The 23532-nt window shown below is 25.2% G+C and overlaps 1 protein-coding gene across 1 annotated transcript; it reads left to right on the top strand.

Annotated features, from left to right (window-relative positions):
- Window positions 1-1134: 1134 nt before the first annotated feature.
- On the top strand, window positions 1135-19480 carry LOC129957586 (E3 ubiquitin-protein ligase TRIM9-like). Its single transcript, XM_056069998.1, has 8 exons — window positions 1135-1990; window positions 5226-5321; window positions 6981-7214; window positions 10605-10761; window positions 12849-12988; window positions 13700-13838; window positions 16347-16571; window positions 17462-19480. The coding sequence occupies exons 1-8, from the start codon at window positions 1229-1231 to the stop codon at window positions 17827-17829; spliced, it is 2121 nt and encodes a 706-aa protein (XP_055925973.1). The 5' UTR covers window positions 1135-1228; the 3' UTR covers window positions 17830-19480.
- Window positions 19481-23532: the final 4052 nt, after the last annotated feature.

Genomic DNA, 23532 nt, shown 5'->3' on the forward strand with positions numbered 1-23532 from the left:
CACCCACTGTATACATTAACATCGCATTCTTTCTTGATGAATGACATGATAAGCAAACATATAATAGAGAAAGAAAAAGGATGAGGTAGATGAAAATGGAGAGTGCACGCACACCTAGAAAACTAAATAAAGGAATCAGATGAAGAATTACAAAATTTTGTAAAATTAGCCGAAGAATATTTTTTATGGCAGAATATGACGCTATGAAGTTCCAATTGTATTTACAGTAAATTTTTAAAGCAATCAGACATTCGAAGTGATATGTCATTATACTAAGAAAAACAACCTTTTTCTCTGATTACATATAGATATATATGATAATTTTAAAAGTTTATTTTATTTGTCTGAAATATCAAGTTAAATTAGCGTGTTTTAATTTTAAATATCTGTATGATTTTCTTTATCATTTACTTAACTATGGCCTATAGAGCATTATGGATGCTGCATTTCCTTCCTTTTCGAATATCTACTTTTTATATAAATTCTATAGTAAGAAAAGAATTTTAACAAGAATTAATATTTACAAAAAAAGAGTTTTGAAAGAATTTCCTTAAATTATATAAATAATTGTTCCTTAAATTATTATATTATTTATTAAATTATCGTTTGCGTTTTTTACAAGAAATTATCAAGATGAGAGGTTTAAATTAAATCGTCTAGTGTACATGACAAATGGAAAGGTTCAGCATTCTTAGAAAAGAATTACTATGTAATGCTTCAGATAATGATAACGAAAACAAAGACCGAATTTTGAAATGGAGTTTCTTGTACATAATTAGATGACATACACGTCTCTTTTCTCTTCTGTTTTAGAAGAAAAATAATGTTTGTCTAAAACATAATTCGAAAGTTGATCATGAATTTTAATACAAAAGCGTAAGTTAACTGAAGTAATATTGGTGAAAGCAGATTATGCAAGTTCTGATTAAAATGTTTTTACTAGAAATAAAATTAATGTTTTAATAAATTTTAACGTCATCTATGAAAACTAATTACTTATCTAGAGATTATTTTTGTTTTAGAATTTTATACAAAAGGATAAATGCACTAATTCAAGTTGCTGCAAATACACTTAAACTGTGTGAATAATGTTGTGGAAATAGAGCGAAACCGAAGATAGCGTCCTCTAGTTTAAGCTTCAACATCTTCGGGTCGGTCGCTACCTTGTTCGCAACTATGGCGCTGGTCGTCTGCTATTGTTCTCGCGTTACTGCTTAAAATAAACACGATGATGGAGGACGAACTTAAGTGTCCTTTGTGCAAACATTTTTTCAGTAATCCTGTCCTTTTACCATGTTATCATTCCCTTTGTCTGAACTGTGCTCTTCATGTGCAACAACCCGCTCAGCAAGTTAACCAACCAGCCCAAGAAGATGCCAATCATCTGAACGATATTCCTGGCGATTGTCCGGATGTTGATAAGTTGAGTCTGGTCAGTGAAACGGACAGTGGTGTTGTTTGTAACAGCAGACCAAATAGTTATGTGGGCACACCAAGTCAAGGAATACTTTTTCCGCCTTTACATAGCAGTGCTCTCTCTCTTGCCTGTCCTATGTGTCATAAAACTGTGTATTTCGATGAAAATGGAGTACACAATCTTCCCAAGAACCGTGCCCTCCAGAATATCGTGGATAAATACGGAGAAAGTCGGAACTTAGCTGTTCAGTGTCAGTTGTGCGAAGAGGAACCACAAGAAGCTGCTGTCATGTGCCTGCAATGTGAAGTGTTTTATTGTAATGCTTGTCGTGACAACTGCCACCCCGCTCGGGGACCACTAGCCAAACATACTTTAGTCAGTCCACATGAAGGAAAGGCCTCCCTCAGGGCCAAAAACAAAAATAAAGAACCCAAATGCACTGATCATGTTGAGGAATCTCTCAGCATGTACTGCATGCTTTGCAAAGTCCCTGTTTGTGTTTTGTGTTTACAGGAGGGAAGACATTTGAGTCATGATGTTCAAGCATTGGGATCCATGTGTAAAGCTCAAAAGGTATTGACTCTATTTCATTTTGAATAGTAGTGTTTACATTATTTCATTTGTTTTTTAATCCAATTCAAATTATTCTTTCATTTAATTTTTTGCTACATTAGAATAGAAGTCAATTTTTTCAATCTTTGAAGACCTTGTTTTTTATTCCAGTTTTAATATTTCTCTGTTTCTAATGAATTTTAGAATCATTAAAAAGGGGTGTCTAAATGTTATTTATTTGTATTTTCTGATTTTTTTTTTTAAAAAAAAGAGGCATTTTTTTTAACTTAGTGAGTGCATCTTTTAATGTTTAGTTTTGATTCATTTGTTTTTCAAATTTATCTTTGCAATCTACCTTCTTTTATTTTACTTCCTCATGTTAATCATAAACATTTTGAAAACATGTTATATAATTACTGTAAGCCTTGTGGTTACAAAAATTGTTTTGCATCTTAGAAAATATGCAAACCTATCTTAAGAATTTAAATTATAACATTGTAAATAAAGTTGTAAATTATATTAATTTTCCATCTATAGATTCTATTTACTGTTTACTATCATTTTATATTTATATATATAAGTTTTTTTCTTTATAATTAAATTAATTAATTTTGCAATAGTGATCACATCTATTGGATTCATTTTCAAACTTAAGAAATAATTAAGTTCCTTTCTGTTTATTGACTATCAGAATGGATTTTAAACGTATATTTAAGATTGTATAATTTAATTTTTATTCATTATAAGTTTGCAATGTTTATGAATATTTTTTTTTAAGTTCTTGTGTAGAGCAGGGTGGATTCAGGATTTAAAGTATTTTGGATAAATATACAATGTGTTAATTTGGTTTTCTCTTTATACATTACTATGTTGAATATTGTTAATAACTCCAGATTTTTTTATATTGTATGCAGTGGGGAGAAACTTTTTTTGAATTTCAAAAGTTATAAGTTAATACTTTTTTTTTTAATTTTAATTTCAGCATATCATTTTTATTATTTTGTATTCTTTATTTAATTGTATAGTTTTATTAATTATAATTAATTAATGTTGCAAAGAAGTGTTTTTTTACTCTCCTTAAAACTAAGTGAATTATCTTTATAATAATACCCTTGTGTTAATTTACTTTTTCCATTTTTAAAGTAACTTTTTTTGATGGAAATAAAACAGAATTCTTATTATTATTGACACAAAGATTAATTAGCTAAGTGGCTAAGTCAGTTTTAAACATTCTTCATGTTTTGGCTTCAAAATAACTGAATCAATTTATTTGCTCATTTTCATGACACTGATTGGTTCAGAATGTTCAGTTCACTGACAAAAATTATTATTTACTTTCTTGAAAAACTGATTTCTCCAAAATAAAATTTATTAGATCAAAATAATCTACCATACAACATTTACCAATCAATTTTAAAATGTAGAAATTATTATATTATGGTAGGATTTTTTAAAACATATATCTTTATAATATGTTATGTTTTTAAAATTTCAATAACTATTTAAAAGTATTTAAATATGAAGAGAAAAATGAAGTAGCATATTAATATAAATTTTTGTTACTGCTATTATTTATTCTTAATATAATTTGTTTGTCCTTTTGTTATATTTTCTGCTTATTTTATTTATTAAATTTCAAAGTACAACAATCTTGATATTCCCGTTCATTTGCTTTACCCTTTCTGTAAAACATTATAGTATCTGTTTTATTTATTTATTGGATATTTTATTGGTATTTATTGGCTTTCAAGTTTACCTTGGATGTCTTTATGTTTAACCATTTGATACCCAAGTTTAATAATTTAAGAATAAATGAAATCTTGAGTTTCGAGACTCATTGAAATGGAAATGTAATGTATATCATAAATTTTTATATAAAAGTTTAAAATTTTTTTTTGCTAAACTATGAAGTTTTAGTTTTAAAAAATACTTGTTCTATATAAAATAGTATACATGCTCTTTAAAAATTCATTCGAAATAATCATCATGTCATTGTTAAATTTTGTATTTATATGAGTTTTATTAAAGGAAAAATAAATGTATTTTATTTTGATTTATTTGCTTCAATGAAGTATATTCTTTGTGTTAGTATTATTTTTTTATTATAAATATTAAACTATCTGAAAATTAAATAAAAAATTTTAAATTATTCATCACATTTTTTACAATTTAAATTTAATTATAGTTTTTAATTTTAATTTATTATATATTAATATATTTATATGTAGAATGTATCAGTATTCAAATTTCAATATGTCATTTAGGAAAATGAAATGCTTGAATTATGTTTATTTTTTAGTTTATATTCTACTTAAAAATAAATATTATAGAAAACTTTAAAAATTGATCATTGAATATGAAATGTTTGTATGTAATGGATAATTTAATTTTTTCGTGTGAATAAAATAAATTCTGTTCCTACCCAATACCTCTTTAGACATTACACAATTTTTATATCCATGTATAATTGTTTAATTATATAGATATTTTATTAGAAATGTAGTTAACTTTATCAATATTATAGATTTCGGATATTGTAGTTTTACTCAAATATCATAACACATCATTAATGCTTAAAAAAAAAAAAAAAAAAAAAAAAAAAACTGTGTTTGCAAATGTTTTCTTGCCATTTCTTTTTAGATAGGAACTTATTATAGCCTTATCATTATGTGCCTTTGTTTCATTCATAATCATAGTTATAAAAGAAAATAAAAAGCTTAATTAAAAATAGTCAAACAGTTTTTAACATTTTTTTGGGAAATGAATGTAACAATGGCAACCTATATTTTTGAAAGATGTGACTTTTAAAGGAATTGCTTAAAATAGAATTGCATTCAGTGATTATCTTCATCTTTCATTATAATCCATGATATAAAATTAAATTGTTTTATTTATAGCAAACTCATGAAAAGCATAATTTTGACTAACATGACATAATGTTTGTGTTTATCCTACAGTGCTTGTTTATTTTTATGGGACCTGGGTTTACTTGGCAATTTTTAGATCATCCCAAGCTTCTTTCTGTATAATGAAGAAATATCGGTGATATCTTGCTTGTGGATAAAATCCAGAGGCCATAAAAATAAACAAGTGCCTGTCCTATTGCTAATTATGGATTTTTATTACTATTCTTTGTCGGCAAAAAATAAATAAATATTCTTAAATAATTCTGAATTTTTCAAAAATTTATTTTATATCGATATTTGAAATGCCTATACTATAGATGTTTTCCTTATTTTTTATTTTTTTTTTTAAGACTGAACTTTCTCAGAATCTTCAAATTTTATCTGAGAAAGCTAAAGGGACTACAGAATTTATTCAGAGGCTGAAGTTGATGTCTGACAAAGCATCTGTAAGTGTTTGTTTACCTTTTAATTATTCATTAAATATTTTTCTGTTACAATTTGATAGCACATATTATTTATAGTAGTGAAAGAAAATGCAAAAATTCTGAATTTCTCATGTGTAGATTTGATACCACACAAATGCTATTTTGCTTACAATTATTCATCTGAAATTTTATTTTACGCTTGAAAGAACAAATCAGAAAATGACAATCTAGCTAAGAAAGTAAAAGTTAGAACATATAAAATTAGTAAAGGTATTTGCAGTTAAAATTATTTTCATGGCTTAAGAAAGGGTTTGTACCAAAATATTTCCTCACTAACCTCAGATTTTCAGCCTCCTCAAAGTGCATTTTTTAGATTTTTTTTTATAATTATTGTTTACTTTTTCCTTGTTTTAATTTCATTTTGCCTTTGCTTAACTTGGAAAGCTATGTGATAATAATACCAGAGAATGCATTTTTCAATTTCCAAAAGTCATAAAGTCTATTCAAGTAAAGGAAAGTTCATAATTTTAATCGCAAATATCTCATCAGTTTCATAGATAAATCCATGAAATTTTCTTCTGTGCTTTTATTATGATATAGTGTACATTTTTCTAATGGACTTTTTGGCTTACCTCTTTTTTTTTTTTTTTATCATTTTGCTATGCTATATTTTGTAATATATATATATATATGCACAAAAAACAAGTAACCTTTTGCATTTTTTTTTTATTCAAACTTTTAGTATTAAACATTTTGCAATAAAATTTTGTTTTTGAAATTTTTGGAACCTCAAATTTTTAATTTTGATATTTGTTATTCATGTAAATTATTATTAGTTTTTTAATATGAAGGATTTTAAAATCTCTATCTGGAATGAAAGTTATAATTCCTGTACAAGCCTGGGATACATATTTTCAGCTAAACATCCTGTTTATATTAATAAATAATTGCCATTTTTACAAAAATTTCATTGTTGGAGATTTTTATCAAATTTTCATAGGATGGAAAAAATTCGGGATTTTATAAACATGAATGTTTATTTGGATTTGTATGATATAGAAATGTTTCATTAATGGAATGAAAAGATTGTTTCATTAAAAAAAAAAAAAGTTATCTTCATTGTCATTTCATTTTTATAACTTTAAAGGTTTAGAAACACATCTTTTAATATTTAAACTATTTCTGTTTATTTTTTGTTCTAATTGTAAATAACTACTAAATTGTAAATATTTACTAAAATTTTATCAAACATTAGCTAGAATATTATTTCATCAATCAATACATGAAGTGAAAACGTATTTTATTTATTATAGAATTCTTTTTTATTAATTTGTGCATGATTTTTTTAGGATTATTTCGTGTTTTGTTATATATGATAAATACATAAATTAATTAATAAATATTTATGCTAGAATATATCTTTACTACCATTTATAATTTTGAAAAGTTTGCAAAATATTTCAGCATCCATAATAAAATTGATTCTGCTCCTTTCTAGTTTCTTTTGGTGTAAATGACATTTTTGTTTGAGTGTTTAGAATATACCCCAACCCTTGTTTTTTAAAATGATCTGTATATTACTCTGAGAAGAAATCTCTTTATTTTTTTCATAACAACCTTTTTTAATCTGTTTTATCCATGGACATATTTTTTACTTATAATATTATATTTGAATTTCAGGAAAATTGTTTGCAATTAGAAAACAATATAGAAAGAGAATGTGAATTGCTTATTGAATTAATCAATGTCAGAAAGCAGCAGCTTATTGAATTTATTCGAAAAGAAAGAGACTATAAAATGAAATCTTTGAAGGAGCAAGTAACTGTATGTACCAGTAAACTTCAGCAAACCACAGGATTGCTTCAGTTTTGTATTGAAGCATTGAAAGAAACTGATCCAACTACATTTCTTCAAGTAAGTTTTCAAATTCAAAATTTTTATTCTGAATATTGAAATCAGGAAAAGGCAAGAATCTGAAATAAGCTTGTTATGTTTTTGGTGTATATAAATTTAGTGATAAAAATACTTTCTCATGTAGCTACTTAAACTATCAAATGGATCATTTGTTTATTTGATTTTATTATAGGAATTTGAATCATTGCCTATTATTAGAATTAAATTTCCTATTATTAAGTTTCAAAATAGAATTAAAAATTTTTATTTGGAAATTTTTAGCTCATAATATATGAATGTAGTTACCAATTATATATTTATGTAACTGCATTTCAATTATATATTTATTTAAATATGTAATTACCAATTATATATTTATATAATATATTTTCATTCATCAATACAAAAAAGGTTTTAAAACTGTAAATTTTTATTTCAAGTTATATTTTTTAAATATTGACATAGGAAGTATATTTTATATATATATATATATATATATAACAACCTTATAATGGATTAGTGCAAGTGGATAAAAAAAATTAAAAAGAATAATAAATAAAAGTATAAAGCATTGTAAAGATATACCAAAAGCATTGCAATCTTTTAATTCCAGTTGTGCTGTTTTGAAAATTTAAAATAAGTAGTAGTATTCAAGTAAAAAAAGCAAAAAAAAAAAAAAAACGGGTGACTTTATAATGTGCTGTTTTTAAATTCTTTCTATATTTATTATGAATGTAACCTGAAGTGAGTGAATAGAACTAGGTTCATATATTTTTGAAAAATCCTTGGACTTTTTTTTTTCTGTACCCATTGCTTCAAAAAAGTATTTGTGGTTATTATTATTATTATTTTGTCTTTAAAAGTCTTCGAAAACAGATAAAATATATACTCATTATGCATTATTTTTTAAGACAGAAGGGGAAGGGAGAAACAACTTATGACCTAGTTTTACCTTGATATAATTCTACCATTATAAGGAGGGGAGAATGTTGATTCAAGAATACTATCAATAAGCAATCTTTTTTTTTTTTTTTTTTTCCCTCATGTAGTTTAGAGAAAAAAGGAGCAAGTAAGATTCTGTTATGCCAAGGTGGCAATTCTACAACAGAACTAATGCATATAATACACTTCACTGTGTTCATAATACTTAGATGCAGATCTTTTAAGTATGTGGAGTGTTACTATTCATATAACTTTTATATGGAGAATTCAAACTTTTACTGAGAAATATTCCAAGACAACAAAATCTTTAGAAAGTTCTCATATGGGCAGTAAAATGCTCATCTTCAACATTGATCAGTACATTAAAAGTGCTTAACTTATTTTAATGTGTAGTGTTTAGCAAATCTTCGTAAAAAAAATGAATTGATATATTTGTTTTAAAATGGAAGGAGGGGGGGGGACAAACCCAAAGAAAAATTGAAAACTAGGTACATGGCTTCAAACCTTCATTCACCTTTCATGAATGAAACTTGATTATTAAAGATTTGATGCTGTTTGACATCAAATATCAAAGAAAACTGACATCAAGAAATAAAAAATGTGATGATGAGAGAGGAATCTGGTTATTTTGATTATTTTTAATAAGCAATAAAGATTGGAGATATGAAGGAAGTAGAGTTAAGTTTTCCATGGTTATTTTTTCAATAGGTATGTATATTTTGACCAATTTGTTAAGGTATCAGAATGAATATCTATTATTCATTTGCCGAGCATTAATGGTTTTCAACTAAAGTGAAAGGTTTGAACATACCAATTTGATTAAATCAAAATTTGTTTTAACAATAGTTTGTAATTTTCGAAAATCATATAAAAGTAAATCCATTAGAAGTGCATTTCTAAATCTTAAAAATTTCTTTCTCGTAAAATGATAAATTACTCGAATTTGGAAGTATTGAATAGTTATGTGTGATATTCTATGAAGTAAAAAATATTTTTATTGAAAAATAGTATTTTGGGGTCAACTGGAATAGACAGAGAAATAATAATGATTCAATATGCTGCAGTTCTTTTCATTTTAAATATATTCACTTTAAATCAGTTTGTTACTATGGATAAATGTCAAAACAACCATGTGTTTCAGTTTACCTTAGGGACTCGGGTAACTGGGAACACACTAAGGTAATAATAATGTCACTGTAATTAAGACTTGTTAATTAAAATATTAATTTTGAAAAAAAAAAGACATTGTTTAACGAACTCTCCAGAACATGATTTTGCATAATTAATATATGATAATTGTAGGACCATGGGTGGGTGTGTTTAATCCTTCTCCTCCAAGCTTTTCTTTTTACATCTCAAATCCCATGACTTCTCTGTTCGTAGCAATTTGATGTGACTATTAGGCTATATACAATATTTGAAAACCATTTTATCCTGAAAGATAACAAAATATTATACCTTTTTATTTCTTTTCACACTATTTATTTACTCAAAAGATTCTTTTCTGCATTTCTTCAGTTTTTAAAATAAATTAACAAATTCTTTGCAATGTTTAACAAACTGTTAGTTTCAGATATTCATTGCAGTATTTCAAATTAAGAGAATGACAGTGAATATGATCTTTTTTGTAATGTTTATTTCTCAAAAATTAGATTTTTGTAAGTTTTTTCCAGTTTATTTTAATGGATGGACATTTATTTTTTTCTGCCTGTACATTACATATTTTTAACATCTTTTTAAATCTTAACACTTTAATCATGAAATAGCATCTAACTACCTAAAATCACCATTATAAGGTTAAATTTTATTGGTCAAGGTTAATTAGCAAATTAGGAGTTAAAGGAGTAATTAAAAAAAAAAACATCTTTTGAAAACACTTTTTATTAGAGAACAGAAAGAATTAAAAGGTAAAATTTGTTTCTTTTAAATTATTTTCTATTTTTTAGACTTCAATTTAAAATGATTTATTATAAATATTGGGGAAATCGGAATCAATTTTTCTCAATCACAATTATGTGGTGCCAACACATTTGGAACAAATTTAAATAAATGGATTAATTCAGTAATTTTTTAGAAATTATTAAAATATTTCAATATTAAACAGTTGTTCATGTGTAAAAAAATTTCAAAATTCTAACATATCCAAAAATGAATGAGAATTAGATTACAAAATTTCTTCTTTGCAAGCATAAATCAAGTGTAGTTAATCCTTAATGGTTGTAAGTCACCTTTTATGTGACAACAATGCTTTGTCAGATATATCATGTATACAAATCTAGTGTTTGATAAATATTACATAAAATCCTATCAAAACTTACTGTGTTAGTAAAAGATTTAAAACTTTTGAAATTATAATATAATTAAAGCAATAACAATAATGCTTCCTATAGTTACAACTACTATTGATTTTATTGACTTTTTAAATCATTCATCTTCACTGCTAAACAGTTTAATTTGAAATTCTTCCAGATTGGTTCATCATTAATTCATAGAGTTTCTAATATGGATTTGACTTGGGCTCAGGAAATTCCTAGTTCTCCCTGGGCCTCTGATGAATTTGATCTATCTCTAGATCACCAGTCTGTTATTCACTCAATTGAAAGTATGACATTTCTTCAGATGAAGCGTAAGTATGAGCATTATTTTTAAAGACAGTTAATTAGTTTTTTTCATTTTAATATACAAAACATTTTAAATCTCTTAAGTTTTTAAATTTATTATTTAATTTTCAGAAATTACATTAAAATGAATAAAATTTGTATAGAAAATAGAATGGTATCCAGATTCAATTTTTCTTTTTTGATTAAGGATGAAATGAGAGATTAATTAATTAGTTCTGATCATTAAGTGAATTCTTGTTTACTAAAAATGAGGATTTTTAAATAATTTATGCTCATATTTCTGATAAATCTAAATTGCTTATTTGAATCATTGATGTCTGTTAACGTAATGCAGTAGTGAAAATATTTAAAAGTCATTATTTTTTTTACTAGCTGCCTTTTGCAGTCAATTGGTGCTTCAGAACATATAGTTATTAATTATTTACCAAATGGTTATTAAAACATAAAATTTAAGTATTGTATAATTTGATCTTAATGGTACTCTCTTTAAAATATTTTAAAAATTTTATATAATTAATTTATTTAAATTTGACAAATTTTTATAAAAGTTTTATTCTTACTGCTTTAGAGGTCTTCCTCCATTCTTTTTTTTCTTTCTCTGCATTTCCCTAAGTTTCTATTTATATCTTTATGCATCCAATTATATTACAGAAGGAGCAATAATGTTTAAAAATGATGCGCTTTCAAAATTAGTTCTGAAATTAAACTATAATTGTAAGTACTACAAAACTTTAAGAATATTTTTAAAGCATGATTTTTTCTTTGAAAACTAAACCAAATCTTCATATCTTGATTGTCTGCAATAAATAATAGTAATAATAAAACCAGGATGAAATATTAGCTACAACAATAAAAAATGATTTGGATTTAACTTTTATAATGAAATATGCTTAAAATGTTGTTGAAAATTAAAGTAGAAGAAAAATTATAAAGCAAATAAAGAATAAATAAAAGTTATTGTCAATAAGTTAATTTTCTGAATTTTACGATGATATAATTTTTTTTTCTAACAATATTTTTGAAAAGTATGATGGAAGAACACTGAAATTTTGCTTAAATTTAAATTGATTAGATTTTTTTTTAATTGCTTTAAAGTGCACGTTTTTATCTTGCAAAGTATGTTTTTCTAAGTTTGGTAGCTTTGGTTCTAATAGTCTGTTTTGTAAAATTGCACTTGGAACTGTGCTCATGCACATATACATATTTAATATCAGTAAAGATGGTCTAAAATCAAATCATGAAGTCTGAACTATATGCATATATAACAGAGTTTTCTAATAAATGTGTTATTGTTTGGTTTTCCTTTTAAAGAACTCTTGTTTATATAAGAAGTCTGATTCTTATTTTAGCAATCTTATTTTTACAGAATTTATATCTTATTTCTTTTTGTAGTGTGTTATTTATAAAGTACTATTAATAAAATTTTAAAGAATATTTTTCATTGAAATATTATGTGTAAAAATAGTACAATTTATTTAAGATTCTGTTTGGGTAATATTTTTTTTTCTTTTATACATTTATTTTAATAGTTTTGAAAATGTAGAAATGTATAGGAAATTTTTAATGTACTTTTTTGGGGGGAGATTACTGCATATCTTCATGCAAAAACGATTTTAAAACATTGAACATTTTATAAAAATTTACAAATATAAAATTTTGAATTTTTATCTTTCTTTTTATTATCTATGGAATGAAACTGACATGGCATATTTTCATAAAAATGCAAATTTCAGCATTTTTATAATCAAATTTCATTATTTTTGAGATTAATTTTCCTTTATGTGAATATCCCACAATATTTTTAATATTGCAAGTATACTTTGTATAAGTTATTAATTTTATTATTTCTTAGTGTTTCTGTTTGGCACAGTTTAGCTTTTTTTTTTTTTTTTCCCTTCAAGCATCATGTATCATATCTAAATAATGCATTTATCAGAAAGTTTTTATACCGATTTTTTTTTCTTTTGTAGAATTTGTTTCATACATATCATGTACCTGTATTTTTATTTTGGCAAAATTTGAAGTCATATTATGCAAGTTAAATGTTTGGGAAAAAAAGTTTATGATTAAACAATGAATTTTATAATTTCAGCTCCAGGTGCACCTATAATAATTCCTGAAGAGTGTACATCTGAAAATAACAGCATAACCATTGCATGGCAGCCCCATCCTTCGAGCTTTGTTGAAGGTTATATATTAGAATTGGATGATGGAAATAATGGAGCTTTTAGGGTAAATGTTTATTTAATTTTGTTTTGTCCTCTTAATTTTTTTAAAATGAATTGGCTTTTTTTTTTCTCCTCTCTCTTATTAGTACCCTAGGATACTGGTAAGTTTTATGTTAAGCTTCATATATATAATTTCCCTCTTGGTTTAAATTACTCTATTTGTAGAAAAAGATGTCTTAATCTTCTAGAGTTCATTATAATGATTTAAAATTATTTTTATGATTTTGAATCCTTTCCACAATAATCAACTGTATAAAATATTTTTTTAAAAAATTTAAGTGCTTTATCAATAATTGATGTAATGATTGTGTAAAAAATAATTAATCTTTAATTAGTTCATAATACACTGTTTTTTTTCTTTTTGTATCAAATATATATGTATATTATGCAATTATGTACATAATAAAAGAATTTTGGAATTGCTTTAAATAAAAAAATTTAATTTTCAACAAAATAATTTAAATTTCAACAAACAATTATGACTCTCCAATTAAAGCAGTATTATACTTAAAAATCTTAAAATTTTCTAACTTATTATGCTTTTTAAAATTTTAATTGCATTATTTCAAATAATTGAAAATTATCAGGCAGTTGCACTACAGAAGATTTTAAAATTTTGTTATGCAAAAATAGAATTCATTTCACAAATCTTCTGATGTAGTTAAAAAAATTCTTATCTCCTTATTAATTGCTTTCTTGCAATCTCTTTTGATAGGAAGTGTATTGTGGAAAAGAAACAATTTGTACTGTAGATGGTTTGCACTTCAATTGCTTTTATAATGCTCGTGTTAAAGCATATAACAGCACAGGTGAAGGCCCATATAGTGAACCTATTTCATTACAGACAGCTGAAGGTAACATTATTTCCTTTTATTTTGTGTACAGTTTCATGTTATGCATTTATCAATTATATAAATAATTTTATTTAACTCCTTACATAATAATTATGTTAATCATGCAGCATTTTTTTTTAAATGTTCACCTTTTGATACTTTTAAGGATTACATTTTTTGAATGAAAAATATGAGTTTAATGTTTTATTTAATGTCATATTTATTTTATATTTGAAACAATTTAATGAGTGTGAAAAAATTTATCATATTTTTCTTAATTTTTTAAGAATACAGACAAACTTGACATCTATAACATTTTATTATTATTTCTTTGAATAATTTTATCCACGAAGAATCAAACAAATAGACTAGTGACCTTGAAGGCTTTAAAATGGCCCTTTATGTATTTATTTATCTCTACTATCTGTAAAAATTTTATTTTATTCAAATGAAAGTGTTCTGACAGTAAACATCTCTGAAGTAAAATTTGAATGGGAAAAGTGGGGTAACAGGTTTGTTGCAACCTCCCATTTGTATGAAGCCTTTAATTTTAGTCCATCTATCCTATATATTGACATATCATATTGCAAAAAGTTTTGTATTTATTTGAATTTTTATACATTTCTGGTGTAATTTTCTCATCCAAATTCAGCTGGCATTTGATACACTAGTTACTTCAGATGACCAACTGGCTCACGAAGAATATTGGTTATATTTGATTTCAGAGAAGTCATTTAAATATGACTTTGTGTCCATGATTCCTCTAAAATGTCTGTTATTAAGGTTATTTTAGTTAAATTCTATTTTTTGTGTGCAAGAACCTTTCTAATGAACACAGTCCTACAACATCATTGGGCTATTAATAGTTTAAATATCTGGTTCATATATCTTCTGAATTTCACAGTATTGTATTTTTATTTATTTTTCTTGTGAACTACACAGATATTAAAGAGAATCATTTCTCTTAAACTTTCAATAATGGAAGAAAATCACTTAATTAAATATTTGATGAAACAGTGAAAATGTCTTAAATTGTCAAGACAAGTATTGTCAAAAAAAAAAAAAAATTTTTTTTTTTGAAAAGTGCCAGAATTTGGTAAATTTTTTTTTAACTAATTCAATTGTTATTACACTTGAAAAAAAGATTCTTTTAAAATTTTGAAACTATGTAAGATTTATATATGTGCAGTAATATTTTCAGAAATTAATATGGAAAAACACTGGAATTTAGCTTAATTTTAATTGAATAAATTATTATTAAAATTTCAAATAAATTGCTCCAAAGTGCGCATTCCCACCCTCCAAGGTAATATTTATCAATTTTGGTAGCTAGGTTTATGTAGAGCACCAAAACTTACCCACCTTTATTATTACTGGAAATTTGTTGCTAGAGCTTTCCCAAGATCAAAAGACAATTTTGCTATTTACTTACAAGAATTAAGTTTCATGTAGAATATCTACAACTTTTGAACTTTCGTTTATCTCTACTAATAATAAAGGTGAACATTATTTGTCTGTTGATTCTGTGTTATAAGGTAAACTGTTGGACCTAGAGTTACCAAATTTAGCGCGAATAAAATTTGAAGAATGAGAATATTTGTCTTGTTACAAGTTTTATAAAATTAGAATTTCATTATTATTTTATGGTTAACATTGTAACACAAAAATGATATTTTACCATATAAAATTTGAAACATTATTCTTTCTTAAAAAAAAACAGTAGGGTTTTGATAATTTTAAAAATTATTTTCATTATAATTTTTTATTGTTAAAATAAAATTTAAACCATTTTCATTTTTTATAAATATTTAATTATGTTTCTATCTTCCTTAAAATAAAGCTGAGGAATAGAGAATCTATTAATTTTTTTTTACCAAACAATATAAAAAAATGAATAGATTTTTCTATTTAATTCTATAAAATTCATTATGGCTTTATCAAAAACATTTTGAATTTTTGCTTTTTTTCTAATAAAACACAGAAAATGTAGTACAGCATTTTAATTTTTGAAAAAATTGTATGTATTATACATGAAGCCAAGGTAAATTTACAGTACCGTGGAAGTGTTTTCCAAGATGGTTGATAGCAGAAACTGTTAAAAATTTTCATAGAAATGTGATTTCATGAAATTTTACTCTGTTAAATGTTCATGTACAAATGAGGAAGAACTGTTATCTGGCTCCGAAAAAACATCACAATATAATGATTAAATGTTGTGATAAATATCTATTGTAAAATGATACTGAAAATACTTTTTAAAGGATCGTGAATATCAAGTTTTGCATAAGACATTCAATTGAAATTGAGTACAACCACTATCAAACATTTGTTAACCAACTGTGAACAAGAAGGTCTCCAAAGGCTGCTAGTTTTTGAATCAAACTTCCAACTTTATATTAAGATCTTGATTATGATTAAATTGTTAATTTTATTTATTTTGTAAACACTAATATTTCCATAATAAGATACAAGTGCATCATGTTGAATGAGGTATTTTATATGCTGATTACCATTTATATTATTTTACAGTTGCTTGGTTTACATTTGATCCAATTACAGCACATCCAGAAATAGTTTTAAGCAATGAAAACCTTACTGTGACATGTGATAGTTTTGAACATCGTGTTGTATTAGGAAGTATAGGATTTTCCAGAGGTGTACATTATTGGGAAGTAACTATTGTAAAATATGATAATAATGCAGATCCTGCTTTTGGCATTGCACGTTTTGATGTTGTTAAAGATCTCATGCTAGGTAAGTTTTAATTAATTTTATTTTTTACCTTAAGTCTAGATCTTCATAAACTGCAAGTTATGATTATGGGTTCTTGACTTTAGGGTTGGTGAAATTTTCATTGTGCCTTTTTTTTTTCCCCCAACATATTAAGCTAAAACAAATTAAAAAAAAAATCATGATGAGGGATTTCAATAAAATTTGCTAATAAACTAAAATTCTTTTTAAAAAAATTTATATTATTTTAGTTTCTTAAATTCATTTCTTTTAATAAGTTAAAGTGTAACGATTTTAATATTTTTATACAGTATTGAGCTCTTTTTCACTAATACTTCTTTAAAAATACATGTTGCAATCATTTTTTATAAGCCAATAGTATATGTCTAAACTATCAATAAAGTTGTTAGCTAAATAACATCAACCATATGCAATTAAAAGCTTTTCTTGTCAATTAAAAAAGGTTTTAAGAAATTTTAGAAATATTTTTGAAGGAAAAATGTGAGTGTATTTTTTAGATATTAAAGCATTAAAATGAACTTCTATTTAAATGAACAATTATGCATTTAATTCTTTACTGAGTGCAAAAGATTAAAACACCAGTACTGCTTTATCAACTAAAATATTATAAATATGTGGAATTTTGGGACAGACATATAGAAGGGGAGGGAGAGGATTACACTAATGGGAGGGGAAAAAAGTGTGAAATCATTTTTTCCTTTCTCCAATGAAATTATACCTTACTTTTTTATATCAATTTGTGATAATCAGTTGATATCAAAAGCATCAATAGAATCACATAAATTATGAGTCATGGCATAAAAATTGGAAGTGATGCAATTATGTATCATTTTTTAGTTGGATTTATGTTTTTATTCGAGTGATTAGTAAATTTATGGTTGCTTTTTTTATAGGAAAAGATGACAAAGGTTGGAGTATGTACATAGACCACCAGCGATCTTGGTTTTTACATGCAGACTCCCATGAGAATCGAACCGAAGGTGGTATTGAAACAGGGTCTGTCATTGGCATTTTATTAGATCTCGAGCAGCATCAACTGAGTTTCTTTGTGAATGATGAGCGCCAGGGACCAATAGCCTTCACAGATCTTCATGGTGTGTTTTTTCCAGCATTTAGTGTTAATCGTAATGTCCAAATCACTATTCAAACTGCATTAGAGCCCCCACATGGGGCTGGATTAGATATTGGATCTTGTAAAGACAGTTTATCCCAATTATCTCTATCGACTACTTTGTCGCCTACCCATAAATTGCAAATGTAGAGAAATCAATATTCACAAGCTATTGTCAAGTGTCCTTTTTTAGTCGGTGTTGAAAATGAAAATTCACTGTCATATTCACAAGTAGGGGAATGGGAAATTTGAACTTTCTTTTTATATTATTGTAGAGCTTTAGTAGGGGGAATTTAATAATAGGTGCTCTTATATTGTGTGCTTTATTCCAGTTGAAAGTCGAACATATTTTGTAATTTCTGAATTGAAATGTAATATTTTATACCTTCATTATGATTTCACTCATTCACTTCTTCATTCTATATTTTTTATCTGTGCATTCCAGTCAGTGGCATATATTTAGGAATCAGATGGTATTGGAATATGTGTAAAAATAGAATTCCAATACAATTGTATGCAATACAATTCATACAAATTTGAAAAATAACTAATCATCAATAGTTATGGAATTAAAATTTTCCTTCTTTGTCTGTTTTATAATTACTTTGTATCAAGCATTGAATCAATATTCCATATTACAGGCCTTGATTACAAACAATTATAAATATTTAATGAGCAATGATAAGGTATGCATGGGATAATGGAAGGAAGTTCAAAGTTATCTTTATCGAATTCATTATATGGGACTTCCTTGGTCATATGAATGATTACTAATTGATGATTGTCATCTTTGAACGAAACACTGTTGCAAAAAATGTTTTTCAAAAAAATCTAATTAAAATAGATTTAAAAGATAACATTATTTCTAAATATTTTTGAAATGTTAAATTTTAATTGCATGAATTATATTTTATAAAATTATCTGTATAATTTTTTTGAGGAATGGCTTCAGCTAAAAGAAAATTAAGAAAAAGAAAAAACAAAGGAAGGTTAATCAAGAAAATGTAAGAGAATCTATGTTAGGGGGAAGAAAAAAAAAAAATGCAGCATAACTTAGTTGCAAATGAGCAGCTGAGCTGAAACTTATTAAGAGGAATTTTTATTTTTGCCTTCTGCTGCATCACATAATTATAAGTGAATTTTAATGCTTTTCAGGATTTTTTTTTTATGAATAGCCCCAGTTTGTCTATCTCTTCTTTATTGCTTTATTTTCTGCCTTTAAGTTTTTACTACCCCCTCCCCCCATTTTTGTTCATTTTTTTAAATATGGATAAAGAATTTTTATAAAAGAAAGATTAATTTTGGGAGATGCTACTCTTCAGCCTTGATGGACAAATCACCACTAATGTAATTGATAATCCGTTTTTTATTATACATTTTCAAATGATCTTGGACAAATTGAATTCTGTAGCAAAACATGCAACTTTTTTTGAAAAGCACATTAAATCATGGATTGTGGAATCTGTTGCTCTCTGCTGGCTGCATATAACAGAACACTTAATTCTCACAATATTTTGCAATGATACACTTATTTGTTCTCTTTTCTTCTTTTGCATGCATATCCTGCTAATGCCATCTGTATATATTTTTTGCACCTGCCATCACTGATGCAATCTTCTCTGAAAATTCAACATGTAAAGCACTTTTTACGTGGAATTTGCCAATTTTTCTTTTGATGTGTGCATTTAATTTAAGATTTGCTGTATTTTTTTTTTTTTTTTTTTACTTACTACAAAGTAACTTCTTAAATCTTATAATTGTATTTAAGTAGTTAAAGCTGTTTGTAAATGGGATAATTGTTTTAATTCCTATATTGATCAATGAAATACAAGATAGTAAAATTGTTATTTTACTATCAAATATTACTTGAGGAACATAAATAATACTTAAAATATTTTTTACCAAGGGAACATATTGTACATGTATATAGAATAACAAGAAATTTTTCACAGATGAAAGATTTTTTTTATTAAAAAAAATTGTTTTAAGTGAGTTAAATTATTGTTTTTTATCCTTGGAGCTATTATAAAATAAATAATATCTTGCATAAAGATATTTTATAAATGGTTTCGTAATAATGGTTTTAAGTGTAGGTCCAAAATGGAACATTATGGTTCATTAAACATTATTGAAATGCAATATCAAAATTTTATAGTTTTGTGGACCAGACAAAAAATATTTATATCCTCATTCTGCCATGATAATTTTCTTTTTGTTTCTGTCTCAATTTTGAAACGGTATTTTATTAATTGCTCCACTGCTAAGAAAAAAAAAAAAAAAACTTTTTTACTTCTATTTATTTTTCTTAAAATCCAGCATATGCCACTGACTCTTATATTTCTGTATCTGAAATTTGTATGTTTTTATATCAAATTGTTTACAGTCAATGCTAACACATTTTATAAAAAAGAATTTCAAATTTTAATTCGCATATTAATGATGATCAGAATATCAATTAAACAATTTAATCAATCATTTTTTCTGTTCACATAATGGGGGTTCTTAACTCTCTATCTTGTTTTAATTCACACTAAGTGAACACAAGAAATTGTTTCATTTTATTTTTTTTAATCTGCAACCAAGGGTTGTTTATTATTTCTGTTGCTTTATCATTCATCTTCAACTATGAATAGATTGGTAATGCACTTCTTTTCCTTGAAAAAATTTTTGTTTTGCTAGAAATGTACTATTGAATACAGTTTTCCCTAGGTTAAATAACATTGTTTATAATGTTGTGTCAGTCTTGGAATCATTTTGGGGCCACTAATATATATATATATATATATATATATATATATATATATATATATATATATATATATATATATATATATATATATATATATATATATATATATATATATATATATATATATATATATATATACTTTAGAAGTAGAGGAAGTTTGTGGAAATAATTTTCAGTTTGGTTCTGTTACCATATTTATTTCTTTTGATTGATTGAGTTAATTTATTTACTTTATTATTATGTTCTAAAATATAGAAGTATTTGCTGTAGAAGGAAATAAGATTAATTTTACTGTGAAATGATTTTTATCACTTTTTCCGTATCAAAAGAAATTTAGGGTAGTCTAATATTTCTGGCAAATCTTAATTTTTTGAAAACTATGAATCAAATATTAATATATAAAAATTGTTGATTTCTTCATGTAAAACTGTAGTTCACATTCCCAAGTGAGTTCAACAATAAATAATATAGGATAGTGGAAATACTCAGAATACCTTTTGTTAAAGGTATTTAATGCTCATAAACTAAAAAAAAAAGTTAAGAAAACCTCTTGATTTTTTAAAAAATTATTGCAATTTTCAGAATATTTATTTCTGAATAAATTTATTTTTCATTATCATTAATTGGACGCTTTATTCATGATTCAGTTTCAGATTCGCAAATATTTTTTCTGTCTTAAAATGGAAGAGTTTGATACATATGTTTTCAGTTTATATAATTATATAGATATTGAGTTAAGAATAATCCCCATTGTATTTGTAGCAGTACCTGTTTTGTAAGAGAAGAATACATAATCCTGTATTAATTTTTACCCTTTTGCCATATAATTTTTCAGATAAGAGCTATTCAATATTGCAGCTGTGTTCTTTAATTCTAATGCACATCACTGCCAAATTAGTATAAAACATATCTTTAGAAAATTTATATACATTATATAAACGGAGATCAAATTCTTGTTGCTAATTCTGCAAGAATAGTTAATGAAAGTTTTTATGTTTGTGTTAGATTTTTCTGAAAAAATATTTCATTCTTTGACAAATTCTAAGAAAATTCTATCATCTTTCTTTTAGCTTGTAATCTGGTATTCTTACTTTTCTTTCTCATAATATAAAGTATTCTAATTAGCTATTTTTTATATTTTGTATTGTAAAGTTATTTTTTTCAATCCATGAATAAGTATATTTATACTTAAATATTCATTCATTCAACATCAGTTTACATAACCAATTTTGTAGTTAATTAATAGAAACATTTATTATTTCTGATTTTTTTAATGAAAAATTCATTGTATTACAATTTTTGAAAGTGAAATCAGTTTTTTTTGGGGGGGGGTAATTATAATATTTTATAAGAAAACTAAAAGTGAATCATTCTTATTTGAATAAAACTATTTCAAAAATTGTCTGTTTTAACTTATTGCCTTTTAAAAACATTCCTAATCAGATAATTATTTATGCACAATTTTATATAAAGACTTTTGCCTTTAATCAAGCCATATTTTTTCTTTCTATTTCTGCATTTTAGTATTTTTTTTTTCTTTAACATATTTTCTGTTTGACTTGAAACAAACATATCAACTATGCATTTATTTAAAAAAAAATATATATATATAAAAAGGATTGCTTTGATTCTTTTTTTTAGATTATCATTCAAACATCTACAGTATTCATATATAAATTTTTAAACACATTTTTAGATTTTAACAAAATAGTGTTTTATTTTAAGATAAAGCTACTCCCATGCCTAAATTTTTCAATCATATTTAAAATATATTACTCTTGATCAGTGACAATTCAAGATAATTAGAAGAGCTAAAATCAATAAGTAGAAAGTTATATTTGATCACTTTACAAGTGGATGATGTTAAGCGAGTTTCATTCCATCAAAGGGCTATAGAAAGAGACCATGAAATTAAAGAACTTTCATATCAAATATATAAATTGCCATCAACTATATAAAAATAATTTATTTAATTTGATTTTAAATTCTATTTTGGAACTAAAAGTTATTTTAGGATACATTCTCATTTTGAAACTCAATCAATTGATGGCTCTTCAGATCTTTAAACTACATCAGAAGGATATTAGAATTGATAACTTTAATGTGTACCAGATCCCTGTATACCTGATTATCTTTGATGAAATTGATTCTACATATGTGATTCACCAGTAACAAGTCACTGTTAAGGATTCAGATAATATTCAGATTTCAGCTGTACAGTATTGCATGATAAAGTTTTCTTGTATTATTTACTTGAGTTGTCACTGATCATAGAAATTTCTAAGTGCAGCTCATTCCTATCTAAATCACTTCAACTTTGTTTATGGAAAGATTTGATTTCTTTTTCATTTCTTCTTATTGTAGTAAGTGGTATTTTTTATCAAATATCCCCCTCCCCCCCTTTTTTTTATACATTTTATGTTTGTAAATGAGTAATAACAATTTTGATCTCATTTTCAGTATATGAAATTTTGTTGGTGTAATGAGACAGCATATATTATGTTATCTTTAAAAGTTCCTTTATGAGGTATTAGTAGGCTTAGCTTATTATGTGTTCATTTTGATATTTTTAATGTTTTTGCATTTATTGGCTATAATTGCATTGTGCAATACTGCATAAATACCTGTGGCTTTTTTTTTTTTTTTTTTTTTTTTTGTCTTGAAACTGCTCAAATTTGTTCTGATTTGTGGTGTGTGTGCCAACTTTTTTTTTTAATGGTATGTAGAGTGCAAAACTTTATGGGTTAATAATTTATGCCAGTATGAATCTAGATTTTTTTATTATTTTTTTTTAAAGGGCTGGAATTCAGTTTTAACCATATTATTAAAAAAATTTAAAAACATCATTATTTTTCTAATAATCACTTTTGTATTTATTTGTTGGCAAATAAGCATGCATAGTAAATTTTTTTGATATTTACCCCATTCCTGCCCTCTCTGCATTCTTATCAATTTAACTTGTGTAGACCTATCTACTTTTGACAGTTTTATATGTATTCATGTTGATTATTTACTATTCAGTTTTTTTTTTTATCGAATGCATATTAAATTCTCCGGAATTTGAATTATTTGTAAACAAATTTGATGTTATTATTGCTTTCAAA

The sequence above is a fragment of the Argiope bruennichi genome, chromosome 11, assembly GCF_947563725.1.
Source record: "Argiope bruennichi chromosome 11, qqArgBrue1.1, whole genome shotgun sequence".
Lineage (NCBI taxonomy): Eukaryota > Metazoa > Arthropoda > Arachnida > Araneae > Araneidae > Argiope > Argiope bruennichi.

Excerpts from the sequence above, each read along its gene's own strand:
- LOC129957586 (XM_056069998.1), top strand. The coding sequence starts at position 1,229 with ATGATGGAGGACGAACTTAAGTGTCCTTTGTGCAAACATTTTTTCAGT. Across the intron at positions 1,991-5,225 it reads CCATGTGTAAAGCTCAAAAG|ACTGAACTTTCTCAGAATCT; the intron begins GTATTGACTCTA and ends TTTTTTTTTAAG. Across the intron at positions 12,989-13,699 it reads GAAATAATGGAGCTTTTAGG|GAAGTGTATTGTGGAAAAGA; the intron begins GTAAATGTTTAT and ends CTCTTTTGATAG.